Below are 24186 nucleotides of genomic sequence, written 5' to 3' on the forward strand. Positions count from 1 at the left end.
AWAGCCATTTGCAGCTAAGAGAACAGTAGTGCTTCTTTTCCCGCCACCTAAGTGGAGTTGGTGGGTTCTGTTCAGTATATTGTGCCAGCCAGCTTTAAGGTGACTCCTCTTGGAGGGATCTCTTGATAACAAATATCARCTGAAGCAGTAGATCCCAGTCTAAACAACAGTGATAGTATTACATTAGACTGGAGTGACCTTTAGTTCTTCAACAAGTTTCAGGTGTATTTGGATGAAAAGGATAGAGTGTAAAAGCCAAAGTGGTTCGTTGTGCTTTTTTTCAAAAGAAAGAGCTATGCTGTGAACTACATCAGCTGGACTTCAGTTTTATTTTCTTGATAAGCTTCCAGTTGAGATTTCACAAACCTGCTTTGTTTACTGAGTGGTAGTAGGTGCAGTTGATCGGATTACAGGGATAGCTCTGGTTTTGCTTAAAATAGCCCATTTTCATTTTATGTTTTGRGTTTGTTTSGTTTTTTTAATGTACCAACAAGCTTAGAGAGACAGCTAAATTTGAAGATCTGTCCTGATTTYTCCTTAGGAATTACAACCAAGCTATGTAAGCAGAGTTTTTATTGTATTGCTTAGACAAGCATCGTTGGGTTTATCTGCCACTTCACTGAAGACATTTTACTTCAGGATTCAGACTTCCTTTGAGAAGATGCTGGTTTTATGGACCCGCATACAAAGGCTGTAATCAGTAATGCATATGGTAGTTGATGGCTCTCTGCTAGGTAAATTTGTGTGAGTAACCTCTTGATCAGACTGAGTGTTATCAGCATCAAAAGCTTTAGAGTCCCAACACTCTGCACTGTGGATGCCTTTACCAGCCCCATATGACAGGCATGCTGAGCACATRAAGCAGATAATGCCACTGTTAATATGAAAGTTTGATGGAAGATGCATTTGCTTATTTGCTGCTGTTATAGAGATCCTTGGAGGGTGAGRGCTTTCAGTTCATCTGTATAATCACAAGGTTTGGAGCTGAAATCAGATCTGTGCTATATTTAGGTTGAAGCAGAGGTGCTTCCTGTTCCTTTCCTCTTTTGCTGTGTAAAGCCTTTGGCACATCAAAAATATTCTGAATTTTTTTGTAGTTTAAATTTCTCTTACCTTTCCCTTTGAGGGAGAAGGCAGTGCAAGTGCTGTTGATCAAGGCCTTATGCAGTCAGATTTCATAGCAGGTGTAGGCCCCTGAGGGTCCATCTCTCCASAGTACTGAAATTGCTGAACCCTGAATTTTGTCCAAATGACTGTGGGTTACACTTGCCAGTGTAAGATTTGCTGAGATTTTAAAATCTCTACTTTGTTGTCATCTTAATGCGGGATGAATGTTGCCACCAAATAGTTACAATTTTTGCTCGAAWGTGTTATTGCAGGGGGCAGTGGAACAAATATCACTATTTCCCAGCTTTCCCACAAACTTAATAGATCAAAGTCTATTTTGTTCTTAGTGTGGATGGTAAATTTGTATTTGTAAATTTTCATGGTCACTAGTAGAAGTTCCAAATATATTGGTGATGATGGGGAATGGATTTTGCAGAGGAGCTCACAGCTAAGTGTTTTTCATTTGTTCAAAGTGAAAATAAACCTATTGGAGTTCACATTATATCTCTGAATTGAAGGGAAGAGAAGACATTGAGTTTACAAAGCCTATATAGGCTATTAAGATAGCAAAAGGTATGTTAGAGCAGATCTTCCACTGTGAAATTCAAGAAATAATTTTCTGCAGAAATGGAAGCCATTGCTGGTTTATAAAGTCTTTGTTTCAAAACTATGAAATTATTTTTGTATGTTCTAGTGCATTAATGAATGCTCCTAGAAATACTCTGTCTGGTGTTGTGGTTGTATAGTTGTTTCATTTTCACTCAGTAGTTTGTGTTCCGCACAAGGAAGGGCTTAGTGGGTTTTTTTCAGCTTTGAAATGGAATGTCTGTACTGTGCTTTTGAATGAAACTTCACTTATTATTATATCTTAATTATGTGATCACAAAAGGATTGAGTAGACTTCTTTCTGAAAAATACGCTCAACAGGGACTGAAAAATAAATCATTAGGAATTCTATGTAAAAAATTGAACACAATTAAAACATTATTACACTGCTATATAAATGCATAAAGGGGCCACCACTGTAGTTGCTACATGTTGTTGTCTTAATCTGGAATATGGTATTAATAATCTGGTGTGGAGGAAAATGCAGAATAAACTGCTTCTGCTCATGTTGGAAGAGAGGTGGTTGAAAGGAAGATTTGTAAGATTGGGAGCAAGGCTGAACAAGTGAACAGGCAGCATTTCTTTTGCCTTGCAWTATAGTCAGACAGCATTTGATGGAGTATGTTGAAGAATACAAAAGCATAGAGAGGTTTTTTTTAAATTTATCAGATCTGTCAATGATTATTAACAATGATGGTTCGACTGCAGCCTCTTATTTAGGGAGATATTCTTCCAAAGTAGGGAGTAGCATGGAAGTTCTAGTGTTTACATCTGRTTTTTGTTGGACCCTAGAGTATTCCTGGCTTGCTCTTTAGGAAGTGGTATCCAGGAATTTGTGTGGGTTTTCATCTAACCCACTGTGGTACGTATTTTATGATGCATGGCCTTAACTGCTGACTTCTGAGCAAAGTAAGAATCCCAGTGTATGGTTGCAGCTTTAAAGAGAAATCTGAAATGTATGGTTTGTCAGCTAACTTGCAGGACTTTGGTGATTTGCTGAGTATCATAATTTACATTTTATGAACAGGAATTCACTAGGAGTACAGAGTAACTTGGGATATTGTGGTAGCAGATGTAACTTGGAATATAGATAGTGTAGTAGGGACAACTGCTACAGTAATCTGGAAAATTACTTGTATTGGCAAGAGGACCTTGAGAACTACAAGAAACAAAGTTTTTAGGCTGCACTGCTGTCATCACATTTGCAAACTTTGTTGTAATCTTCTGTCCCCTTTACAGATCAAGGTGCTGAAAAACATGAAGGAGCAGGTACTTCTGGGATTACTGATCAGGAAAAGGAATTGTCGAGCAGTGCATTACAAGCTTTTCAGGTAAGACAAAGTCAAACTCTGAGGCTTTTAAATTACCACATTACTGCTGMATGAGCTTATGTAATTCTATTTCCTGTTTTCTTAACACAGTTGCAAGTGCATTAAGAGAACATTATATGAAAAGTAGCACTAGTTGTGTTATAAAGACAGCACATGCATTTTCTGTCTGCTGTGCTGTGAGAAGACTGAACAGGATACTTGAACAWGAGTACTTTTAATTTTGATCCTCAAAACTTAGCAACCTTAAAAGCTGCATGATGAGTTAATAGGAAAAAGCAGGCTGCTATTCTGCATCAGCATTGGAAATGCATGATCTCTCTGAGAAATTAATCACATCAAGCTAACTATGTTGTGTTAGTGTTTTAAAGAAATTATGTGTTTTTAAAAAAACAACAACAAAACAAACCCTTTTGTGTTTTAGCATCATGCTRTATTCTTTCACAAAAAGTGTTGTAGAATGCTCAGTGACTTTACATTAAAACATATTTCTGAATGCATAGCGTCTACAGGCAGTATTTACTGCTTGTTTTGTGTTTCTTGGAAGATTTTTTTTTGTGTGTTGAAGTTCAGGTACCAGGTCTTTCAGTTTATTTCTTTCTTTGTATTGTGTCCTAATTTTATGTAGTGKGACAGGAAGTRTAATTGCTTTTCCTTTCAATTGTTRTATCTCTGTYTCYRAAATGCTTTGCTTTRAATTCAGTTTTAAATTTGTGAAATAGATCAGGGAAGAATTTAAGTGCTGTTTTTTGAGATTCTTGTGTTAGTGTTTCACTCAGTACTTCTATGTTTCACTCATGTTGTTAAATGTAGTTGAGCCTTAAAGTGACTACAGCTGATGTTGTTTATTGATGTCTTCTTGAATGCTGTCTAGTTCAATTATTTTTTTCAATAACATTTTTATTGTTGACATTTGATCCCAAGAACTGAAGACACATGAGAGAATAATTAGTTTTCCAACTTACTCACACATCTTAATGCCTGAAATACTTTTGATCTGCTAATGACTTCATCTTTACTTTTATACTTGTCAAGGGTATCCAGTGTGTCTCATGTCTTTTCTTGCTTTAAGAACTCCCTGAATTTATGGAGTGAGGTGGCAACAGATGTGAGCAGAATTAATTTGGCACCTTGTTTGCCAATTTTCTTCCTATTGAGTAGCTTCAAATTGAGCAGCTCCATTGTGGACTGCCTTGCCTGCTGCTTTATCATATTACATGTCCAATTTCAGTYTTGATAGAATTCCAATAAAACTGGGAAATAAATCTACATCCTGTGTAGTAGAGTGGCATCAAGGACTGTTAGTTGATGAAAAGCTAYGAAATAAGATGAGGTTTGTAGTACATCCATGGTTAGAAGCCTTGTTGCTGTGATCTGAAAGCTCTTGTTGAAGAGGAGCTCCAAGTGTGAGTGCAGGAAGATAATCACAGGGAGCTGAACTGTCTCAACTAAAGAGAGAGTTGCTCAAAGCCAGCAGTTGAGTTGCAAGACCCTGTGTTTGTGCACACGATCAAAAGGCAACTCAGGCTTTTGGTGCTTACAACTGAGAAAATGTATCACTGTCCTGCTACATCAAAGTTGTAGGGAGACCGAAGGAACTGGAATGGTTCCATAGAAAATATCTGCAAAATGGCATCTTTCTTGGGAAGAGCAGAAGGGCCCCAGAGCCCTTCTCTGTTGTATTCTTCCCTTAAGAGGAAGTTACTTGGGAGCCCAGGAGAAGCTCTGTGGAACAGCACTTAAAAAAGGAGCAATAAGTGGAATGTGRTTASTCAAGAGCTTAGCTTTTGGCTGTGAACCATTGACAGAGATGGAAATGCAWCTGCTTGTCTGTCTGACCARATTRGAAGTAACTCTGATATGGAAGAGATGAATGGGATTATTCCTGCGTRGGAACTGAGCAGTTGAAAGTGAAGCATCATCTAGGCTTAATGTAGTTGAGTCAGGAGYTCTCTTTCATTCCTTGATGCCACTAAATTCCTTCTGTACCAACACAGAAAAGACCAAAACAGAAAGCAGGCAGAGGTGTGGGACTCTGARGTCCTTGTTTGTTCCTGAGGTCAAAGAAAGGAATTTTTCTATTAAATTGTGGATCAGTGGTACATCATGCTTGGCTCCTAGTTTCTGTTTAGGCATGCCTAGGTGTTTGAATACTTCAATCCAAGAGCTTAAGCTTGTAAAAAAAATTTTAAACCTCTACTGGAAAAGTGACACTCTTTTTCCAACCTCTCTTGAGCTAACTTCTATAGATAAATTGTAAATCATTATATATCCAGATGAATTGAAGAATGAACATAAAATGTTGGGCTGGAACTTGTGTAAGCACCTGCAGCTACTCAGTGTTCATGAAATGGGGAAAGATTAGGAAAACTGAGGAAATAAAAATATGAGAAATAAAAATAACACTTTTTGTGGAAACATCTGTTTRTAGTAATCAACTATTTAATTTGTCCTTACTCCATCAAGTTATTTTTGAAGTTTGGATATGGCTTCAACATTTAGACTTACTTCTCATCCATGTTAATCTGCATAAATAATGAAGTGTGTATGTATAGACATTTAGTTCATTTCACGTGTGTTGATAAAGGACTCTATCTTGTAATGCAAGTTTCTGGTATGTGTGCAATTTCCAGGCTGGAAACTAYGATGCTTGTTTACAACACCTAAATACCCTTCAAGACATAAACAAAGATGACTACAAAATAACTTTGAATGCTGCTGTKGCGGAGTTCTGTAAAAGTAACCAGACTACAACAGACAACTTGAGACAAACCCTTAACCAGCTGAAAAATCAGGTAATGTAACCATATTGACATGGAACTTGATTTTGAGTATTTTAATGGTGATGGGATCTTTCAGTGAAGTAGGTGTAAAACTTCTGCCCCTTGTYCCTTAGTTTTACCAAAATAATAAGGAAGTAACATTACTTTTAAACATCTTGGGTCAGTTGAGTCTTGTAGGATGGCTTTTGAACTTGTTAGTCATTGTTGAAACTGATCTGAGATTATAGATATAGAAAGTTGTGCTATGTTGTTTTAGTGGAGTTTCTTAACCTGGAATAGTTTGAGGTAACAAAAAAGTGAAAATAATACTTTACTCAATTGGCAACTTTCTATTTCATTGTGTGTTTTTTTGCCGTGTTTATGTGTAACAACAATGAAGTTTATTAGGTCAGTAAGTTATAATCTACCTTTAGAGAAATTCATAACTTTGGACTTTTTTTTTTTTAATACCTGGTACTTTAAAATCATAGGTACTGAAAGTTTAATGAAACAAGTGGTTTTTTTTTCAGGTTCACTCTGTTGTTGAAGAAATGGATGGTTTGGATGATGTTGAGAACAGTATGCTGTACTACAATCAAGCTGTTATCCTGTACCATCTGCGTCAGTACACTGAAGCTATATCAGTTGGGGAGAAGCTGTACCAGTTCATAGAGCCTTTTGGTATGTGGGCAGAAAGAAGAGTCTTGTTCATGCAAGAACTACAGAAAGACGATTCAGCCTTTTTCACTATCAGACAAGTGATTTGTAATTTGTCTAATGTGGTTTTARGAAATTAGGGTTTGGAATTAAGAATGTATTTCACTTATATCAGGACAGCAAATTTGGGGSAAAGGTACTTCAGAGAGCTTTAGCAGACAAGTGCAATGAAACTGAAATGGATTTTTTCAGTTTCAGAGAAGGTATTTRTGTAAATAATATGTACAAGCTAATGAAATTATTTTAAATCTAATATTTTGAGTCCTCATGCCCTTCACTAGTGGGTGTCTGTTTTTAAGGGCACTCATTTTTAAATGCCTACATTAGGTAATACATAATTGTATGTGCTCATATCTGAATATAAAGTCTGCAGCTTTTATGAGCTATGATATCCCGTGCAGTGGAATTGAATGTGAATATGGTATGAAATAACTTCATAATCCTTGTTAAATTTTAGAAGTGAGAAGGCTGAAGGATGTGTGTATGTCTCAGTAAATTAAGTAAATGCTACAGTGTTTCTCCTTCAATTCCTCACAGTTTTCAATATGCGTAACTGGGACTTACTCTGTGAAGTCAGCCAAGCAGCAATGTGTTTCTACAGAATCATTTTGAGTTCTGTGAGGTTCTACATCTACATTGGGCTCAATCTGTTTAGACGGAGCTGCATCTTTGGGGCTGCATCTTTGGGGCTGATCTCCATAGATCAGTTCTCAAAACCTATGAACATGAAACCCATGTTAAGCTGTCTTTAGTCTGTACTTTTATGCTGATGCCATTTGAATGAAAGAGCTTTCTTTTCGGCGTATGTGTTTAGCTGTGGATTGTAGGTGGCTGCATTATTTTTTCTTATGTAATATATTGATTTTTTTTCATAATGTTGCATAGATGCACTTTATAGCAATTTTTTTTTACCAGCCATGTTTGGAGGGATCGGTGTTAGAGCTGTAAAATATTTTTTTCTTCTTTGCTTTTTGCAGAAGAGAAGTTTGCCCAGGCTGTGTGCTTCTTGCTTGTAGACTTATACCTGTTAACTTACCAAGCTGAGAAAGCCTTGCATCTGCTTGCTGTTCTGGAAAAAATGATTTCACAGGGCAACAATAACAGCAAGAATGGAAAAAATGAGGTAAGCTTAAAGTCATACAAATGCCACTAAATCTTTACCAGAAGTATGCTTTAGCTCAATCCAAAATTAGTCTTTTAAAATACTTTTGAATTATRAAACTATGTTATATCATCTGGAACTTTAGACAGCAGCTTAGTATGTTTAGAACCATACTAAATGTGTTAGTAACTGAGTTAATTGTGTACATCAGCTGTTTATTCCCTCTCTTTCACCCTTTTCTCTTACTCCAGGGAGCTAAGATGTCTTTCTTCAGTCAGAGACTTGCATTGGAAAGTCTTCAGGGTCAAATATTGTTTGTCTTTGATTACGACCATATGAGACTCTAAGTTTGAAAGGGAAGTCAGTGTCAGAGTAACTGCAATTGCATGGCATAGGATGAGAAATTAAGTATATTTTTTACATAGTATCTGAAAGTATGAGGCGTACTTTCAAATGAAATCTTTCGTGTGCCTTTTGGAAAAATYGGTGGAATCAGTAGTGATTTGGAATTGAAGAGAGGACATTTCAGTCTTTTCCTCTTGACGGAATGTCGCACTTAAGATAAAATGTTCTATCTTTAAGTATATAGTATTTCTACTGAAGGAAATATTAAAGAGATACTCTAAAATGTGTGTGTCATCCTTCTGGGTAAAAGAGTTCTTAACTGCAGAACAACACAATGTAACACTAATGTTTATATATTAATATAGAATCAGATCTTCATAGGCTGGTCTGGTTTGTGGATTTTGATTGTTAAACTCAGTTTCTGGTGGGATCTGTATATTTTGCTATTAAATACTGTGAAATRCTATTAAATACTTACTTTTCTTTATGTGAGTTGAATCTGTCAACTGAATTTAAAAGGTGACTAACAGTAACACTTCCTTTTTTTGTTTGACAGTCGGGTAATAATACCAGTAAAGATTCCTCAAATCAAAAAGCTGAAAGTGGAGCTTTAATAGAAGTTGCTAAATCTAAGATACATCAGGTAAGGGTCTGCATATTATTTATACAAAAACATTACTTCAAGGTTTTTTTTTTAAAACTTCAAAATTAGTTCAGCCCAAATTATGATACTCTCTCTGCTTGTTGTGAAACAAAACAATGAATTTATCTAAGTCTTTTTTGATCCATGTACAGGAAAAACTGGCCTAAYATCTTTCCCCCATTTCAGTCCAGGCACATTATAATTTCTTTACATGGCAGTTTACTGCACTGAATTTGTCTGTTCAACCCTCAGCAGTCTAAATCAGCTGAAGTTTTATTTCACTGTGCTGTTCTGTTGAAAAATATGTGAAGAATCAGAGTATTTCTCTATCAGCATTCACTTACTGCTGTTTTCAGTTTAGTAGGTAAATGTCTGGGATTAAGATGTTAGATTATTTTAATTAGTTTGTTATTTTAAGTACTCATCTGTGTTTGAATATAGAGCAGCTGTTGACCATTGAACAAAACATTCATCTGCTTATTGTAAATACAAACCCTATGAAAGTGGTGTTTAAAGTCTGAACAGAATTTCTTTTTATGAAGATTTTTTAACAGCTTTTTACTACCTTTTTTAAAGATGTGTATAAAATTTTAAAGATTTATATTAAATATTCTGCAGCAGATATCTWGATACAGTTTGTCTTGCAAACCTKCAGAAATTATGGTATATTATTTAACAAATTTAATTTTTAACAGTATAAGGTGAGAGCRTATATCCAGATGAAGTCACTAAAAGCATGCAAAAGGGAGATCAAGTCTGTTATGAATACAGCTGGGAATGTAAGTATTAAGACTATTGGTTTTCCAATCTAGATATGTTCTCTATCTTAAAACTGAATTTGCTGATGTTCTTTACAAAAAAAAGTCTTAATGAGGGTGGATGTCTGAAGTAATGCTTCACATAGTTTGGTTTGTAATGTCTTTGCAAATTTAATTAATGTAGAATTTTCTTATTTGTGCTGTTTGCAGTTGCTAAAACAATGCACTTTGGTGCCAAAGTAACAGTGAAATACTAGATTATAAACMGGTTCATCATTCTTTATAATTGAGATGAAACAGTTTTAGTTCACTATAGATGTTATGCGAATTACAAATTTTGGTAATTGGTGRTTTAAACCAGTTTATAAAAGATAATTCTGGGATATACAGGCATTTTTGGGGGTTGGTTTTTTTTTTCCTTTTTGTTGACATTTTTGGGAGGCTTTGGCTGGAAAGGAGTTTCTTTTTTTCACATRAGACCTCTCAACTCAGAATTCAATCCACCATCCCAGGTAAATTCTACATTAACTGAGGAGCAGGGAATGGGGGGAGAGCACTTCCCTTTTTTGTTGCCAATCTCAACAGCTGTTAGTTTAACAGAAACTTGTTTGTTATATGGGGTCTCTGTTGTCACMCCAGGAAGATTACAGCCCAGGAGGAGCTTTGCAGGAAAGGAAGTGTAGGGGAGGAATGTACTAGAAGACAGGTTGGAGAACTGCTGCACTTAACCATTGCATGACAGAGTTCTCTAGAATACTACTGGGCTTGAGAGCAGCATGAAAAGTATCCAGTTTTGTAGTTCAGAAGTGACTGTTAATCATGTGCTCAACGAAGAAATGCTATTTCTTGCAACTATTTTGACCTAAGCCCATTTGTTTTTAAAAATGGCAGTGGAGGCAAGCTGTTTGTGAAGTGATTCAACGCTAGCAGTAGAAGTCATCAACCAAGAGATAACTAACTATTGTTTTCTCCTTCACAGTCAGCTCCTTCTCTCTTTCTTAAGAGCAATTTTGAATATTTGAGAGGCAATTACCGTAAAGCTGTCAAACTTCTAAACAGTGCAAACATTGCTGAACATCCAGGCTTCATGAAAACAGGTAAAATAAAAACCCTTCATCCTGCAGGTACTGCAGTGTCTAGAATAACAGGACTACATGATGGTATTAATTTTAAGGGTATTAATGATTATTTAACAGTCAGCCSTGAAAGTCATGGGTTTATATGCTGGATGTTTCATCTTTCTTGTGCTCTTTCATATAACACTGTGGTGGTTTTCATTGAATGTTCTTCTACACAAAATTGTGATTATCTATGAAAATGAATTTGTGAAGGTGTGAGTGTAATATTTGTAAGGCTCGTAATTGAGTCTCTAAATCAAGAAATGAAACAAAGGGTAACTTATTGGATCTAGAATTGAGACCTTTCTGGAAGTTTTTGTGTTTAAAATTCTCTTTATGGTTTAAATTTTTTTGGAAAACTTTGCAGTCACATAACCTTTTTCCATTAGCTYCTTTTGCACAGTATAACGTTAACTTAGTAGTCTTCCTAGGCTACAACTAAAATAATGTCTATTTAATTTGCTAATGGTCTGGTTGTTTGGATTTTAGGGTGGGTTTTCTTCTTTTTTCTTTATTATCAATGGTAACCTGTAAAACTTTAGTTACCAGCAGATAAGTGAAAAGTTTAATTTTTTGTCCTTCATTATTTAGAAGGAACCTTTTACAGTGTTATCTGAACATCATATATATAGAAAGAAGGGTACATTTCCTGCTTGTATGGCTAGGTTAGCATATATATATGTGTGTGTCATATGGCATATAACACCATCATCCATGAACATCTCACTGAAAAACRTGTTTAATAGACTGCCATAATATGCTGACCCCTGAGAGGGTGGTTGGATTATTTCATGGGCTTAGCAACAACGTTCACTTTCTGAAAATGGTCTTTGGTTGTTCTTTCAGGTGAATGCTTAAGGTGTATGTTCTGGAACAATCTTGGCTGCATCCACTTTGCAATGGGAAAGCACAATTTAGGAATTTTTTACTTTAAAAAAGCCTTGCAAGAAAATGATAATGCATGTGCACAGCTGGGAACAGGCAGCTCRGATCCAGGTAAGCAAGAGATTAAAACAGATGGTGGAAGAGGGTCGGGCAAATCAAGGAAATAGAGGACAGAAGGTTTGAGTAATTATCAGCTAAACTCCCCTTCCATCTCTTTGGGGAGGACAGGGTAAGAAGGGTTAGAGAATTTTGATGATAACCTGATGTAAGAATATGGTTCCTGTTGCCAGATATAGATGATGATAATTAAATACGTTCTCKTTTTTGTTTTTTCTTTATGTACCATGSTGCTGGTACAATTACTTCTCTCTCATTTATAGACTTTGTCCATCAGTTAGRGWGGTATGACAAAATAAAATTTTTGTGACCTATTTTGCATAGGTTATTTATAGTCCTCCTGACTCTATGTGGAATCATCAGGGCATGAAGGATCCCTTCTCCATATTCTGGGTAACCAGGTCTCCYCTTTCCTTATGGAGGGGGCCCACACTTTCCCTAGTCTTCTTTTATCAGCAACATACCTATAGAAGTTTTTGTTGTTGCCCTTGACATGTCTGGTCAGATTTAATCCTGTCAGGGCTTTAGCTTTCCAACCTGATCCCTGCTTGCTCAGTTTCTCTRTATTCCTCCCAGGTTACTGGTCCTTGCTTCCACCCTTTGTAGGCATTTTTTTGTGTTTGTCCAGGAGCTCCTTGTTCAGGAGGCCTTCTGGCATTTTTGCTTGACTTCTCTGTTGGGATGCATTGCTCCTGAGCTTGAAGAGGTGATCTTTGAATATTAACCAGCTTTCATGGGCCCCTCTGCCCTTCAGGGCTTTATCCCATGGTATTCTACCCATCAGACCCCTGAAGATGCCRAAGTCTGCTCTCCTGAAGTCCAGTGTAGTGAGCTTGCTGTGCATACTTTTTGCTGTCCTAAGGATCTTTAACTCCRCTATTTCACAATCCCACCCAGCCGCTCCTTCTTGGTGAGGACAAGGTCCAGCATAGTATCTCTCCTCACTGGCTCCTCCAACACTTGGAGAAGGAAGTTATTATAAACACATTCTGGTTATTTCCTGGATTGTTTATGCCCTGCTGTGTTGTCCCAGATGGCAARACCAGGGCTTGTGAGTGTGAGACCTCTGCTATCTGACTCTAGAGGGCCTCTTCACATAGTCTTCATCATGAAATGATGAAGTTATGATTGTTTTCGTTTCTTCTTTTCTTTAAAATCTACTTACTATCAGGCACATTATTGTTTTTCCTATTTCTYCTCTGGACCTAAGTGCAGTCTTGGGTATTAATGTGAAGACAGAAAATGTTTTATGCTTGTTAACAGCAAATGGTTTTCTTCTGGAATCTGTGTTTTCTGGAATGTATGTAGATGTGTATTCTCACAGTTCTGGGATTCAGTAGTACTATATGACACTTAGCTTGTGTGGTAAGGAACGTATGAGGTTAATATTTAATATACTTCAATCTTTATTAAGAATTCGATTAATTTGTCTTTTAAATCAGTTTTGACGTGAAAGGAATTTATAGAGGGAGGCTATTGGATTTCAGCAATGAAAGGAGGGTTTTGGTAGTGTTTCCCATGGCTTCCCTCCTCCTYTTAGAGTTTTCTGCTCTCCTGAGCTGCACATCCAATATGATGYAATCTTTTTCTGCAGGTAAAAAATTTTCAGGGAGACCCATGTGTACGCTACTGACTAACAAACGGTATGAGTTGCTCTATAACTGTGGAATTCAGCTCTTGCATATTGGGAGGCCCTTAGCTGCCTTTGAATGCCTGATTGAGGCAGTCCAGGTTTATCATTCAAACCCTCGTCTGTGGCTGAGAATAGCAGAATGCTGCATTGCTGCCAATAAAGGGGTAAGTAGCTTTGGAAAATTCTTTTAAAGAATGGCATGTGGTTATTGAAAGGTAGAATTAATACCTAGAGTTAAGCTGTGTATTTTAATGGCCTGATGCTGTAACATCTCTGTGTAAATCCAGACTAATTACTTTTTGTGTCTATGTATTTTCATGTGTTTAATCTGGAGCTGCAACAGGTGAAGGGAATTCTTTGCAGGTGATCTTTTTCTCTTCATGCAGCCAAAGCTCATCTAAAGTTTTATTAGTTTKATTGTTTCCTCACTCATTTGCCACTAGAGATTGAGAAAGATGAGACTTTGTAGTGTAGGTAGCCTGAAAATGACAGAGGCTGAGGAAACAGGGATCAACCTTCTCCACCCTGAAGCTGTTGTGATCACAGCTGCTGGAGAACTGAATCTCTTAATGCTAAGTCTTCACCTTCTCCTGGCAAAGTTGGTGAAAACCTGCAGATGGCAGGTATATTGCATGTGCTCTGGGGCACCTTGTTTTCAACCTGTTGGTCCATGTATGTTTAGGATAAACCCATATGATAAAATTCAGAGGGCTGAGGATGGGATCGTTCACTCTGAGAAGAAAAAACTGCACCTAAATAGTACATCTGTCAAATTAAGATATATTGTACTTGATTCCCTGTAAAACTGTAATTCACCCTGTAAGTGTGGGGGAGTGATAAYGTAATCTGTAATTGCATGATCCTATGCAATTATTTCCACAGTAAGCCTATTTCACTTCTTACACAAGGTGTGTGGGATGAATTGAATAAATAGCTATATTCACTCTATTTTACCCCCACCCCTGAATTCTCTCTATTTTTCTTCTCTGGACTCTGTCCATTTATTTACTGAGCACTATCCAAGTCCTTCCAAATACAAAATTTGTAACTTTTCCCATGGGAATTTGAATAGTACTCATTATTGTGGTATCTCTATTTCAGAAAACTTAGATACTCACAATTTTATACCATTATAGTAGAGGTTTGCTTGTATACCCATCTCAGAGGCAGAGCACTAAAGATTGGAGAGTGTTGGGTCAAAACTGGACTGATTGTGTATGTTCTACTCGTCAGCTTGCCTGAGTTTTATAAAGCACAGCAAATGCAGGAAGAACAGCTTTCTTCATACTAATTTTTCAATTTTCTATATCTATCCTACTGAGCACAAGTCACACATGGATGAAGAAGACACATCTGATCATCTCTAATGAAAAGCTGAGTGTGAGAGAGTGGATTAGCTCAGGTTTTATGGGAAAAAAAAAAACCCCAAAACTAGGATTCCATTTGCAAGGACAGTTTAGCAGTCTGGAAAAGAGAAATACAGATACTCATGGGGCAGTTCCCTATTTACTGCAGACTAGCTAAAGTGGTAGATTATGCCAAGCTCCTGAGGCTTTCTTTCTGATAATGTTTTGATGTCTTATGATGTTTTGTGGTGTACCAGAGAGCTTGAATTCATGTCAAAAACCCAGCTTATTGTTCCTAAATTTGTAATCTTGGAAGAAAGAGATTAATTTTGGATGCTGTTAATATTAAAGGCAGAGAGGAAGTGTCTTTAAATTGCTAGATTAGCAAYATGGCAAGTGAGGTCTGAAAGTCAATGGTGTGTTTAATTTGACCTTGTAACTCAATTTACAGTAATATTCCTTTATATCTAAGTATKGTTTCATATTTATGCTCTGAGCACCATGCAGAAAAGAGGTTTCACTGAAGCTAATTTTCACCCACTTTCATATTTTAGTTTATAAATTTTAAACAGCGGCATTTCAAACATCTTTTTCTGAAATATGTGCTTCATATCCAAACTCAGKGTGTGTATTTTTTATTTGGCAGAAATGCTACTATGTCAATATTTTCACAATAGATTCTGATGAATTTTCTGAAAAGCAATAGCTATGTCATGTCCAGATTTAGGGTGGATTTTTCTTAAAACTGCAACTCTTCATCATTCACTTAACTTAACAACAAAGTTAAAATGCCTCATGGTAAAACAGCCAAACAAACCCCAATAAATATGATGTAGAGMTATTTTTTGGGATTCACAATTAGAGTACTTTAAGTTCACTTGACCCTCCCAGAACGTGTATGCATACTGAACAATCCATTAAATAAGTTAATTTAATGTATCTTTGCATATGTTGTTGTTCAGCTTTGTGTTCCCATGGAACAGTTTGGGAGCAGCTTTTCCAAAGAGCCTTTTGAGAGCTGTGTAAGCAGGGAGAGAAGATGGCAAGCCTTACAGTGCCAACTCTGAATGYTATTTGGCAGATCAAATTATTTCTTTTTAGATATCCTGTCAGTTCTTTTAATATGACTTAGTTCATTGTTCTTTTGCTTTCAAAACAGAGGAGAAACTAGGTCAGTAGGCTATCAGACAAGCTGTCAGAACTAATCTGTGTTTATACTGTGTGCAGTAAAACCCCTCTGCAACACAAAGACAATAGAAGGTGCCCGATCCTTCATTGTTCTTTAGATTTAAAACTGTACCCATTATTCTTATATTTTAGTTGGGTTCAAGGTCTTCTTTCAGCTTTCACTTGTTTTGTCTAGCTCTCATTCAATAACCTTGATATTTAAGCTCTTTTTTTTTTCCTTTTTCCTTTTAGACATCAGAACAAGAGACTAAAGGTCTTCCCAGCAAAAAGGGAATTGTGCAATCTATAGTAGGTCAAGGCTACCACCGTAAGATAGTCCTAGCATCCCAGTCCATACAGAATGTTGTTTATAAGTAAGTATGTTTTCCATGCTTTATTTATTTTGTTTTTACAGCTTTGTTAAGGATATATATCTGTTTATCAGAGGTTTTAAAACTSCTGTGGAATAGCCATTCATGTAGTGAAAAGACGAGCATGCTAAAATGCTTGCTGCATCTTAGGCATCATTTTATGCCTCCTCTGTGATGGCCACCAGAGGGCTTAACTGTATGTTTATTGTAACTAAGATGAGCATYAAAGCTTAAAATTTATGTATCTGAAATTTATATTTTCAGATAGCTAAATCTATCCTCTTTTTCCTCATTTAAAAATATGGGTTTTCAGTATTTTCACTTGAGAAAATGCTGGAGGAATCTAGTCACTCTGCCATGAAACTTCTGGAAGTGAAATCAAGAAATTATGTGGTGGAATCTATTTGGGCATTATGGTGTATTTTCAATATRTAAAAATAATGAAATACRTACCTTCTCMTAAATAAAATTAGTTAYATTAAAACACTATGAAGCAGTTTTRGGRYGAAGKTTTCTCTGCCTTCAGATGTTTCTGGAGCTTTGCTTTTACTTTTTAATATAGTAGCATTGTTACTCAGTGGCAACTTCTGTGTCTCTTTAAGTGATGGGCAGTCCTCAGCAATACCTGTAGCCAGCATGGAGTTTGCAGCRATTTGTCTAAGAAATGCCTTGCTGCTTCTGCCAGAAGATCAACAGGAGCCAAAGCAAGAAAATGGATCAAAAACTAGTAATCAGCTGGGGGGAAATACAGAAAACAGTGAAAGCAGTGAAGCATGCAGGTAAACAGAATTGAATATAAACCTTTCTTTTTGGTCAGAATAAGTCTAGGCTGACAGTCTGTCTGCTACTTACCCTGTTTGGCCAGCAGAAAAATAGAACATACTTGTAAATTCTCTTAATAGTGTTGGCCYATTCAAGAAAATTGTTTAGATGCTTGTTGTTTTGATTTGAGAGTAAAATACTGAGTTGATTCTTACTGTTACTAACAACTTTTATTAAATTAGACAGTGAAATTATTTTTTCCCTTGGCCATATTTTTTCTCTGTGCTGCAAATGTTATGTTTTCCCACACCCTCCTGCTGTGCATATTGGTATATCTCTAATTGTAAGTGAAGTTTCACATGTTACGGTGATTTTGTGTGTGTGCGCACGTGCGCCCTGTACTTGATTCAATATATATATGAATGTCTGGCAACTCAGTTGTAAACATTTCCCCATGATCAGATTTGACATTCATCAGCCCTAGTGTGCTTTGTTGTGTTTCTTTTAGAATGGGAAACTAGATTTAGAGAGTAAGTGGGAAAGCAGCATGGAGCTATTGCTTATTAAATCATATTTTGCAGAAAAGAGTTTGAGAAAAGCTTTTTTTTAAGTTTCAGAGAAAGTAATTTGTTGACAGTGTATGCTACAGGAACGTGATTTAATTTATTGAATCACCTCATGTGTTCTGGACTGCCTTTTGAAGAGTAACTTGATCATAGTCTGCACTTTCATTAAAGACCATTTTAGGGGAAATGTTACAATAACTCATCTGGAAAAAGTGTCTGTGGTAGAACATGAACTACTAAGAGAATAATGAAAAAACRCACAGGTTTTGTCAGACCTGAGTACAGATAAATGTTAAGAAGATCCTTTTGTCACAAGGCAGGATTTACTGCACGCATACTTTGATGAGTAGGCACAAGGTGCATCCTCATGTATTGTGAGGTTGCCTGGAGATAGACTATGGCTGGGAGTCAGTGGCTGTTACTCTTACAGCAATATTTGAAAGCTCTTCTCTGTAATCCTGTTTTTCCAATTACAGTCTGTCTTGTCAAATGACCAAATGATTTCTAAAAGWMAGAGGGGGGAAGGAGTGTTTGTGGKTTTTTTTGTTTCTTTGTTTGGTTTTGGATTTTTTCCCCTCTTTACTGAGGTTGGAGGTTGTGATCTAAGTTCCCTGGCAAGTATATACACAGCCCATTGAGATGAAGCTTCTCTGGTTTAAACTGGACTTCAATCTTAAGCCTTTGGGCCTCACTAAGGGGCAGTGATGAAAACAAAATGGTTGCCCTTACTCAGACAAGACCTCCTTTTCTCTTTTGTATTAGGGTAGTTTTTTGTTTATTTTTGGACTGAGGAAAGAAAARTATGCCCTGTATGGGAAGATCCTTTGCTACCTTCTGCTTTCAAAACCAGATGCWTCTTCAGTTAAAAAAAAGCTAAAGAAAGAACTCCCTCATATCTCCCAGTAATCATTGCCAATCTCAAAATATCCACAACAAAGGAGGCTGTTCTTGAATTTGTGTGTCACATTCTGAAAGGTTCTCTAAGRATTTGTTTCTTCTGACAAGGGAACCTCTGTGAGAGAACAGTAGAACATACAAGGCATTTGAAGAAAATCACACTAATTGAACAGGATGGTTTTAAAGCAAATCCCACTAATTGAGCAAGCTGACTCTAAGGCAGATTCTTCTCTTATTCACAAGAAAACAGGGAATACTTTTAGTGGCTAAGGGTGTTTTTTAATCTAATTTTTGGAAAAGGCATGAAGTATATAGTCCATAGAAGTACTGAGTATGGATTTCTTTGGAGTTTTTTGCTATATGTTTTGAATGTCTMAGTTGGAGTTTTCTGACCTATTTATAATAGACAGATATGAAACTCATCAATTAAAAAGTTCTTGTTAAAGGGACAGACTCAATTTCAATCCTAAATTTTCTTTTTAATCTTTWTCTAGACTGTGGTGTGTCTCTTTGCCAAGGTATAGCCATTAGCTGTCTCTTCAATTCTCATTCCAGAAGGAGGTTCTTTGAGCTTTTTGGACGCTGAAGTTTCATACTTCTTAAATGGAGCGAATGCTCCCCCCCAAAAAAAAAATTTAAAAAATGTCATTTTATTTGAAAAAAAAAAAAAAGACATTTTGTAATACAGAGTAGCTGGAAGTCTAAAGGAAGCTGTAGCATTTCATGGGTTATCTTTCTAGAATATTTATGTAACTAGTGTTTAAGATGTCTAGAGAGAAAAGTAGTTTAGTGGTTTTCTTACAGGCTAAAAGGAGAGAAGCTGCAAATGCAGCAAATTCTGTGTCTCGCCAGTTAAAAATGCTTATCCTACACTGCACTTCAAAAATAGCTCAAGGCTGTGAAGAATGGTGTGGGTTGTTTGGTCTGTCACTCAAATCCTTTCCAGTTAGTGTCCCACTTCTTCCTTCTCAAATAGAATGGTTAGAATAAGAGCATGTACCCCAATCTCTGAATAACTTCAATTCCCTCTATTTTAGGCTGCATAATTTTTTATATCCTTTTAAATGGAGTGAATAAATACACTGGGAATTTTTAAATTACTGGTTATAATAATACACTGTTTTTATTCTAGCAATAAAAGTCATGAAGGGGATAAATTCATTGCAGCTCCTCCTTCTTCGCCTTTGAAGAAACAGGAATTAGAGAATTTAAGGCAAGTAAATAATCTAAAATAATCACCACTAAATAAGCCTCCTCCTTAATTGTGATTCTTAAAGKTTTTTGTAAGCACTTGCAATGTTGTTGTAGCTGTTGGTGTAATCTTTTTTTCAAATGTGTGTGCTTGCTTTCTTCTTGGCTTTGAATCTGAACAAATAGAACCTATTCAGAATTTCAGTTTAGGTAGATCAGTCTGTTTGGTCCCACTATTTTAAGTTCAGCAATACATATTAGGCAAAGCTGAAAATATCAGGTGTTGTAAGTGACAAAGCTAAAAACCTGACAGTGGCTGTTGGCATTGGTGGAAGGGGATGGAAATTACTCTATGTGCCTTTTCCCTTTAAAGCCATGATAAAGCTGATTTGGAATTCAGTCCCCTCTTTATATGCTTGTTGAATGGGAAAAGAATTGAAAGTGGAAAGCAGCATAGCTGCTTTTRCCAATGAGAACTGTCTTCCTTTCAGCAGGAATAAATCCATAATTTGCATAGAAGAGAAAGCAAAAATGCCTCTATCCAGGTATTTGACTTCCTCACCATGGAAGAACATAGGTAAAATTTCACTGTAGGTTTCTTAGGTGTTGTCAGAGATCCTTAAACTATTTGTTCAGGAGTGTGAGTGTTCTCCATGTAGAATAACTCACGTGTGTGTAAATAAGGATCATGTTATCTGCAGCCTCTTCACTTTTCCCCAACAAGCCTCTTTACTTTTCCCCAACAAGCTTACCATTTACTAGCTATGCTAATTATTTCAGGTGGCTTCCAGCATGGTGAAAATCTCTTACTATAAAGCTTGCACCTGTTTAGAAAAAAAACCTATTTTAAGTTTCCATTATGGACAAAGCATACAGTAATTTCCCACTTGAACTCTTAGGTAAACACTCTGTTTCAGCCTAGCCCCACATAACCTATGTTTTATTAYGACTAGCTTAACCTTTCCTTTGCTCCACTACACGTAGCAAATTTTCTTGTACTCATTTAAAAGCACTTTAGGAGGAATCTGAGGCAAAGTCGATTATTTATTCTGAAGTGGTGCRAGAGTGTGCTACTTGAAATAGAATGTACTGGATTAAAAGCAGTGATGTGGGTAGCTTGTGGGTTTTGTGGGTTTTTTTCTCCCCCTGACTGTTGAAAATGTGGCTGCCACATGTCAAAATTACATGGTGTCACTTTGTGATTTTTTTCTTTTTAATACGTAGTCTTTTCTTTCACAATCAGCTGTTGTTATCYACTGATGAAATCTGACAACATGTCAGGAAAAACTTATCAGTTCAGCAAGAAATGAGCTGCTTCTAGTAAAGAACTTCATATAAGGAAAAGCATTGTTGGTTTTTTTTTCCACAACTTGCTTTGGTGTAATTGAGAGGACTACGCATTCCTAGAAAGTAATTCTGCTTAAAATATTTCTAAGCTTCTGAACATAGTTGTGAAAAGCTAAATAAGTTACACTCAAACAGTAGTCTTGTGTATTTATATTGTAAACCGTAGCCTTGCACACAAAGGAGCCAAGTGAGATAGCTGAAATTCTTCTTGAGTTGGTGAAAATTAAGAAAAAACATTCTGGATGTTGTCAAGAATCAACCTAAGAAATTGAAGTGTGTTCAGTTCAGTTTTCCCTGTTATGTCACTGGATTGAAAAACCTCTSTTGCTTCTAGAGCTGAAAAGGACTGTTAATGCTTTTTTGGGATGATTTTCTAAGTTGCGTATCYTTGTAAGAGTTCAAAATGCCAAATTTATGTTTGCTCCTGAACAGTTCTTAAAAGCTAAAAATATTATCTAGAGAAGGTTTACATGCCCTATGTATTGCTTGGTGCTTGTGCACAAATTGGTTGAGTGAGCTATTCTTATAATGAGCAGTAACKCAGTTGTTTTAAAATCAACAAGCTGAAGTCCAAGGACACTAATCATTGCTAATAATTTATACATTGCAAGTAGAGACTCAAGATTTTTTTTATAAGTTTCTTCTAAACAATTTTCCTCACTGCTTCTCATCCTTGGAGCTGGAATGCTGTGAGGATACATGAAGAGTAAAGATCAGAGTAGATCAGAGTGCTACATTTGGAAAATTTTGTGGATTTTATTGTAAAAGTTGAGATGGACAGCAACAGACCTTGTTATAGCCTTTTTCCCTAGATTGAAGGTATTAGTGTGAGAATGTTAATTTTCCCCCTCAAAGCAGATGAAGGAATAATTTGATCACTCATTTTCTCTAATTTACCCATTTTTGCCTCAGTTATCCAGTTCAAGGTTGCAATGGTCTGTTTGGCCCTGTCAMAATACTAGAAGCTTACAATGATTATCACCCGTAACTGTTTCACTCTCTTCTTCCTCACTCTTAACCACTGTGTAGTTCTTCCCCATCTCTCTTTTCTGTCCTGAATTTCCCCATGGAGTAAGCACAGTCTGCATTCTGCATTTCTTAATATTTTGTATGGTTTGCCTGTGTTGGAACAGAAAAAGTAGATAGTTTGTATCCACTGTTTGGTTTAGCTATTTGAAATTATTTCTGATTAATGATGCATTTTTAATGCCTTCACACTAAGTTTTGAAGAACTGGATTTGCTCTGGCTTGCCATTTCCCTGAGAAATAAGGCAAGTCAGATGTGGACTTTGGGTTCTGTAAACCTGCAGTCTGTGTGGGCTGACAAATCTTGTTGCCTAGACCTACACAAGAGGCTGTTTGACATAATCTGGCAGTTTAAAAAAACATTTTTCTTTTTCCTAGTGCAAAGGCAGTTTTATTTAGGGCATGCAGAGGTTTGGTGATGCTGGAAGTCTGCCGTACTCAAAGGCGACCTGTGGAGTTTTGTCAGAATCCTGACCGGGGTGAAAAACTAGTTTGTCTTTTCCCTTGTGGTGCAATTCTTCTGCTCCGGTTGGCTGTCAGCTCTGAGCATTTGGTTCAGCCAACTCAACAATGGAACCAAGTACAAGAACACTACTGTAGGGGAGGAAACCTGAATGTTTTCCTCTTTAGATGGCTGCTGCTGAAGGATCTTGCTAGCTCTTAAATGACCCAAACAGTGATTAGTCCTTAGAGCAGAGGAGTAGGCTTCAGCCTGTTGTGTGATGGGAGTGTGTCTTGTGTTTGAASTTACACTTGCAGAAATAAATATAGGCTTTAAAAAAGTTGTGTGAAATGTAAGGCATATTGATGTAAAGGGCAGTAGAAAGCAACTTGGCAGGCCCTGACTTGTGTCTAAGGGTATTTTGCTGGTGACACTGAGCATCTCTGCTGAGTTAAAAGCTGTCCTTCCTTGAGKTAGAGACAAAAAGAGGTTAGTTAGAAGCAGGCTGTTATTACAGAGACTTTGTTTCCCCATTCCATCCCCCTCCCTAGTCACAACCTTTCAGAAATATTTTAGGTTTGGGATTTAAGCTGGGGAAGCTTTCCTCTCCCTCTCTCAAGCTTTTGTATGTGTTCAGATTTGATGTGACATCTGGGCACGGTGGAGAGGAAGTGGGGGGGTAGGGGGAAACACTGGAGAAGTTTCTTATCCTGCTTGTGCATAATTAAGGAGCATGCCTCCTGGGAAAGGGGAATAAAGGCACCCCAGGTCCTGCCATGAATTACATGACTTACTGCTGGACCAAAAGTGGGCTTGACAGTTGCYAGAAGGTTGGCGCAATAATAGCCCGCCTACCAGCGGGAGAGCCGACAGCTCTCCTCCCATCGCTCCCAACGTGAGACCCCACTCAGAGCATCCACTTGTCCTCTCTGGAGAAGAACAAGAGTCCTGCTCACAGCAGGGTGTCATGGGCAGAGGCTTGTGCCCTGAGGACAAGGCAGCCTGCACTGAATGATGTTTTACCAAGTGGAAAATATCCTCAAGAATAGTGTTTGGGGAGGGGGAGAGTTATTACAAAGTGTGAAGCTTGGCCTAATGATGGCATCCTGACGTGGGGTTATTGTTTGAAGATGGAAAATGTGAGTAGTTCAGATTTCATTACATGAACTGCCAAGWTTTTCTYATTTTGGAAAGATAAGCAAGTCYATRATGGCAACAAAATGCYACAGATCAATCACAGTCTTGGTACYGGGTTACAGCTCTCAAYTGAACACAAAACTGGAAGTGCCAAATTCTCCAGTGTTTGTGTCCCTKTGTGCAGACATTGTACAACAGAAGAGTGGAATATCTTACAGCTTGTTAGCTACTGTACGTCTGTAGATTGTGTCTTATAGAAATCTAGAAGTTTGCTACTCTTCTCTACAACAGAAGGTGAGGGCAGAGAGAGAATCCAAGGCAAGAACAATAATAAGAGTGTGAGAGAAATTTTCTGTGAGAAAAATGACATGTGGTGAAGTCCATCTTGTTTTAGTCTGTAATTTATGATGAAAACTGCAAAATTTTACAATTTTACTGAGCACACCGTGGAGATCCTTGGTTTATACTGGTAAAACAATTGAGACCATAAATAATGAACACTACTCTTTTACTTCGTAATTAGATGGGAAGTCATTATTGAAAGTTTATTTCTTCAGCATTAAACCAGAAAGAAAATTTAACACCTGCATTTGGAATCACAGAATTCTCCATTTGACATACTACCTTTCTCCCCCTTCCCTTTTTTTTTTTGTCTGTTTCATTCCAGGTGCTCGATCCTTGCATGTAGTGCTTATGTGGCTCTGGCTTTGGGGGATAACCTTATGGCATTGAATCATGCAGACAAACTTCTGCAGCAACCAAAGCTGTCAGGGTCTCTTAAGTAAGTCTGATTTCTCCCTTCCAGTTCTTTTT

General features: G+C 37.1%; 1 protein-coding gene across 1 annotated transcript in view; it reads left to right on the plus strand.

Moving 5' to 3' along the window:
• CNOT10 (CCR4-NOT transcription complex subunit 10) overlaps window positions 1–24186 on the plus strand; it is a 32326-nt gene that overhangs the window by 2664 nt on the left and 5476 nt on the right. Inside the window, exons 2-14 of the mRNA XM_057372681.1 lie at window positions 2953–3044; window positions 5675–5836; window positions 6334–6484; window positions 7498–7643; window positions 8524–8610; window positions 9306–9389; window positions 10348–10465; window positions 11333–11482; window positions 13083–13285; window positions 15887–16008; window positions 16608–16784; window positions 19363–19443; window positions 24041–24154. Coding sequence (XP_057228664.1) covers window positions 2953–3044; window positions 5675–5836; window positions 6334–6484; window positions 7498–7643; window positions 8524–8610; window positions 9306–9389; window positions 10348–10465; window positions 11333–11482; window positions 13083–13285; window positions 15887–16008; window positions 16608–16784; window positions 19363–19443; window positions 24041–24154 — 1687 coding nt within the window. The remainder of the gene's footprint in view (window positions 1–2952; window positions 3045–5674; window positions 5837–6333; window positions 6485–7497; window positions 7644–8523; window positions 8611–9305; window positions 9390–10347; window positions 10466–11332; window positions 11483–13082; window positions 13286–15886; window positions 16009–16607; window positions 16785–19362; window positions 19444–24040; window positions 24155–24186) is intronic.

The sequence above is a fragment of the Malurus melanocephalus genome, unplaced genomic scaffold, assembly GCF_030028575.1.
Source record: "Malurus melanocephalus ecotype Western Australia unplaced genomic scaffold, MMel_1.1 scaffold_177, whole genome shotgun sequence".
In the NCBI taxonomy this organism is placed as follows: Eukaryota; Metazoa; Chordata; class Aves; order Passeriformes; family Maluridae; genus Malurus; species Malurus melanocephalus.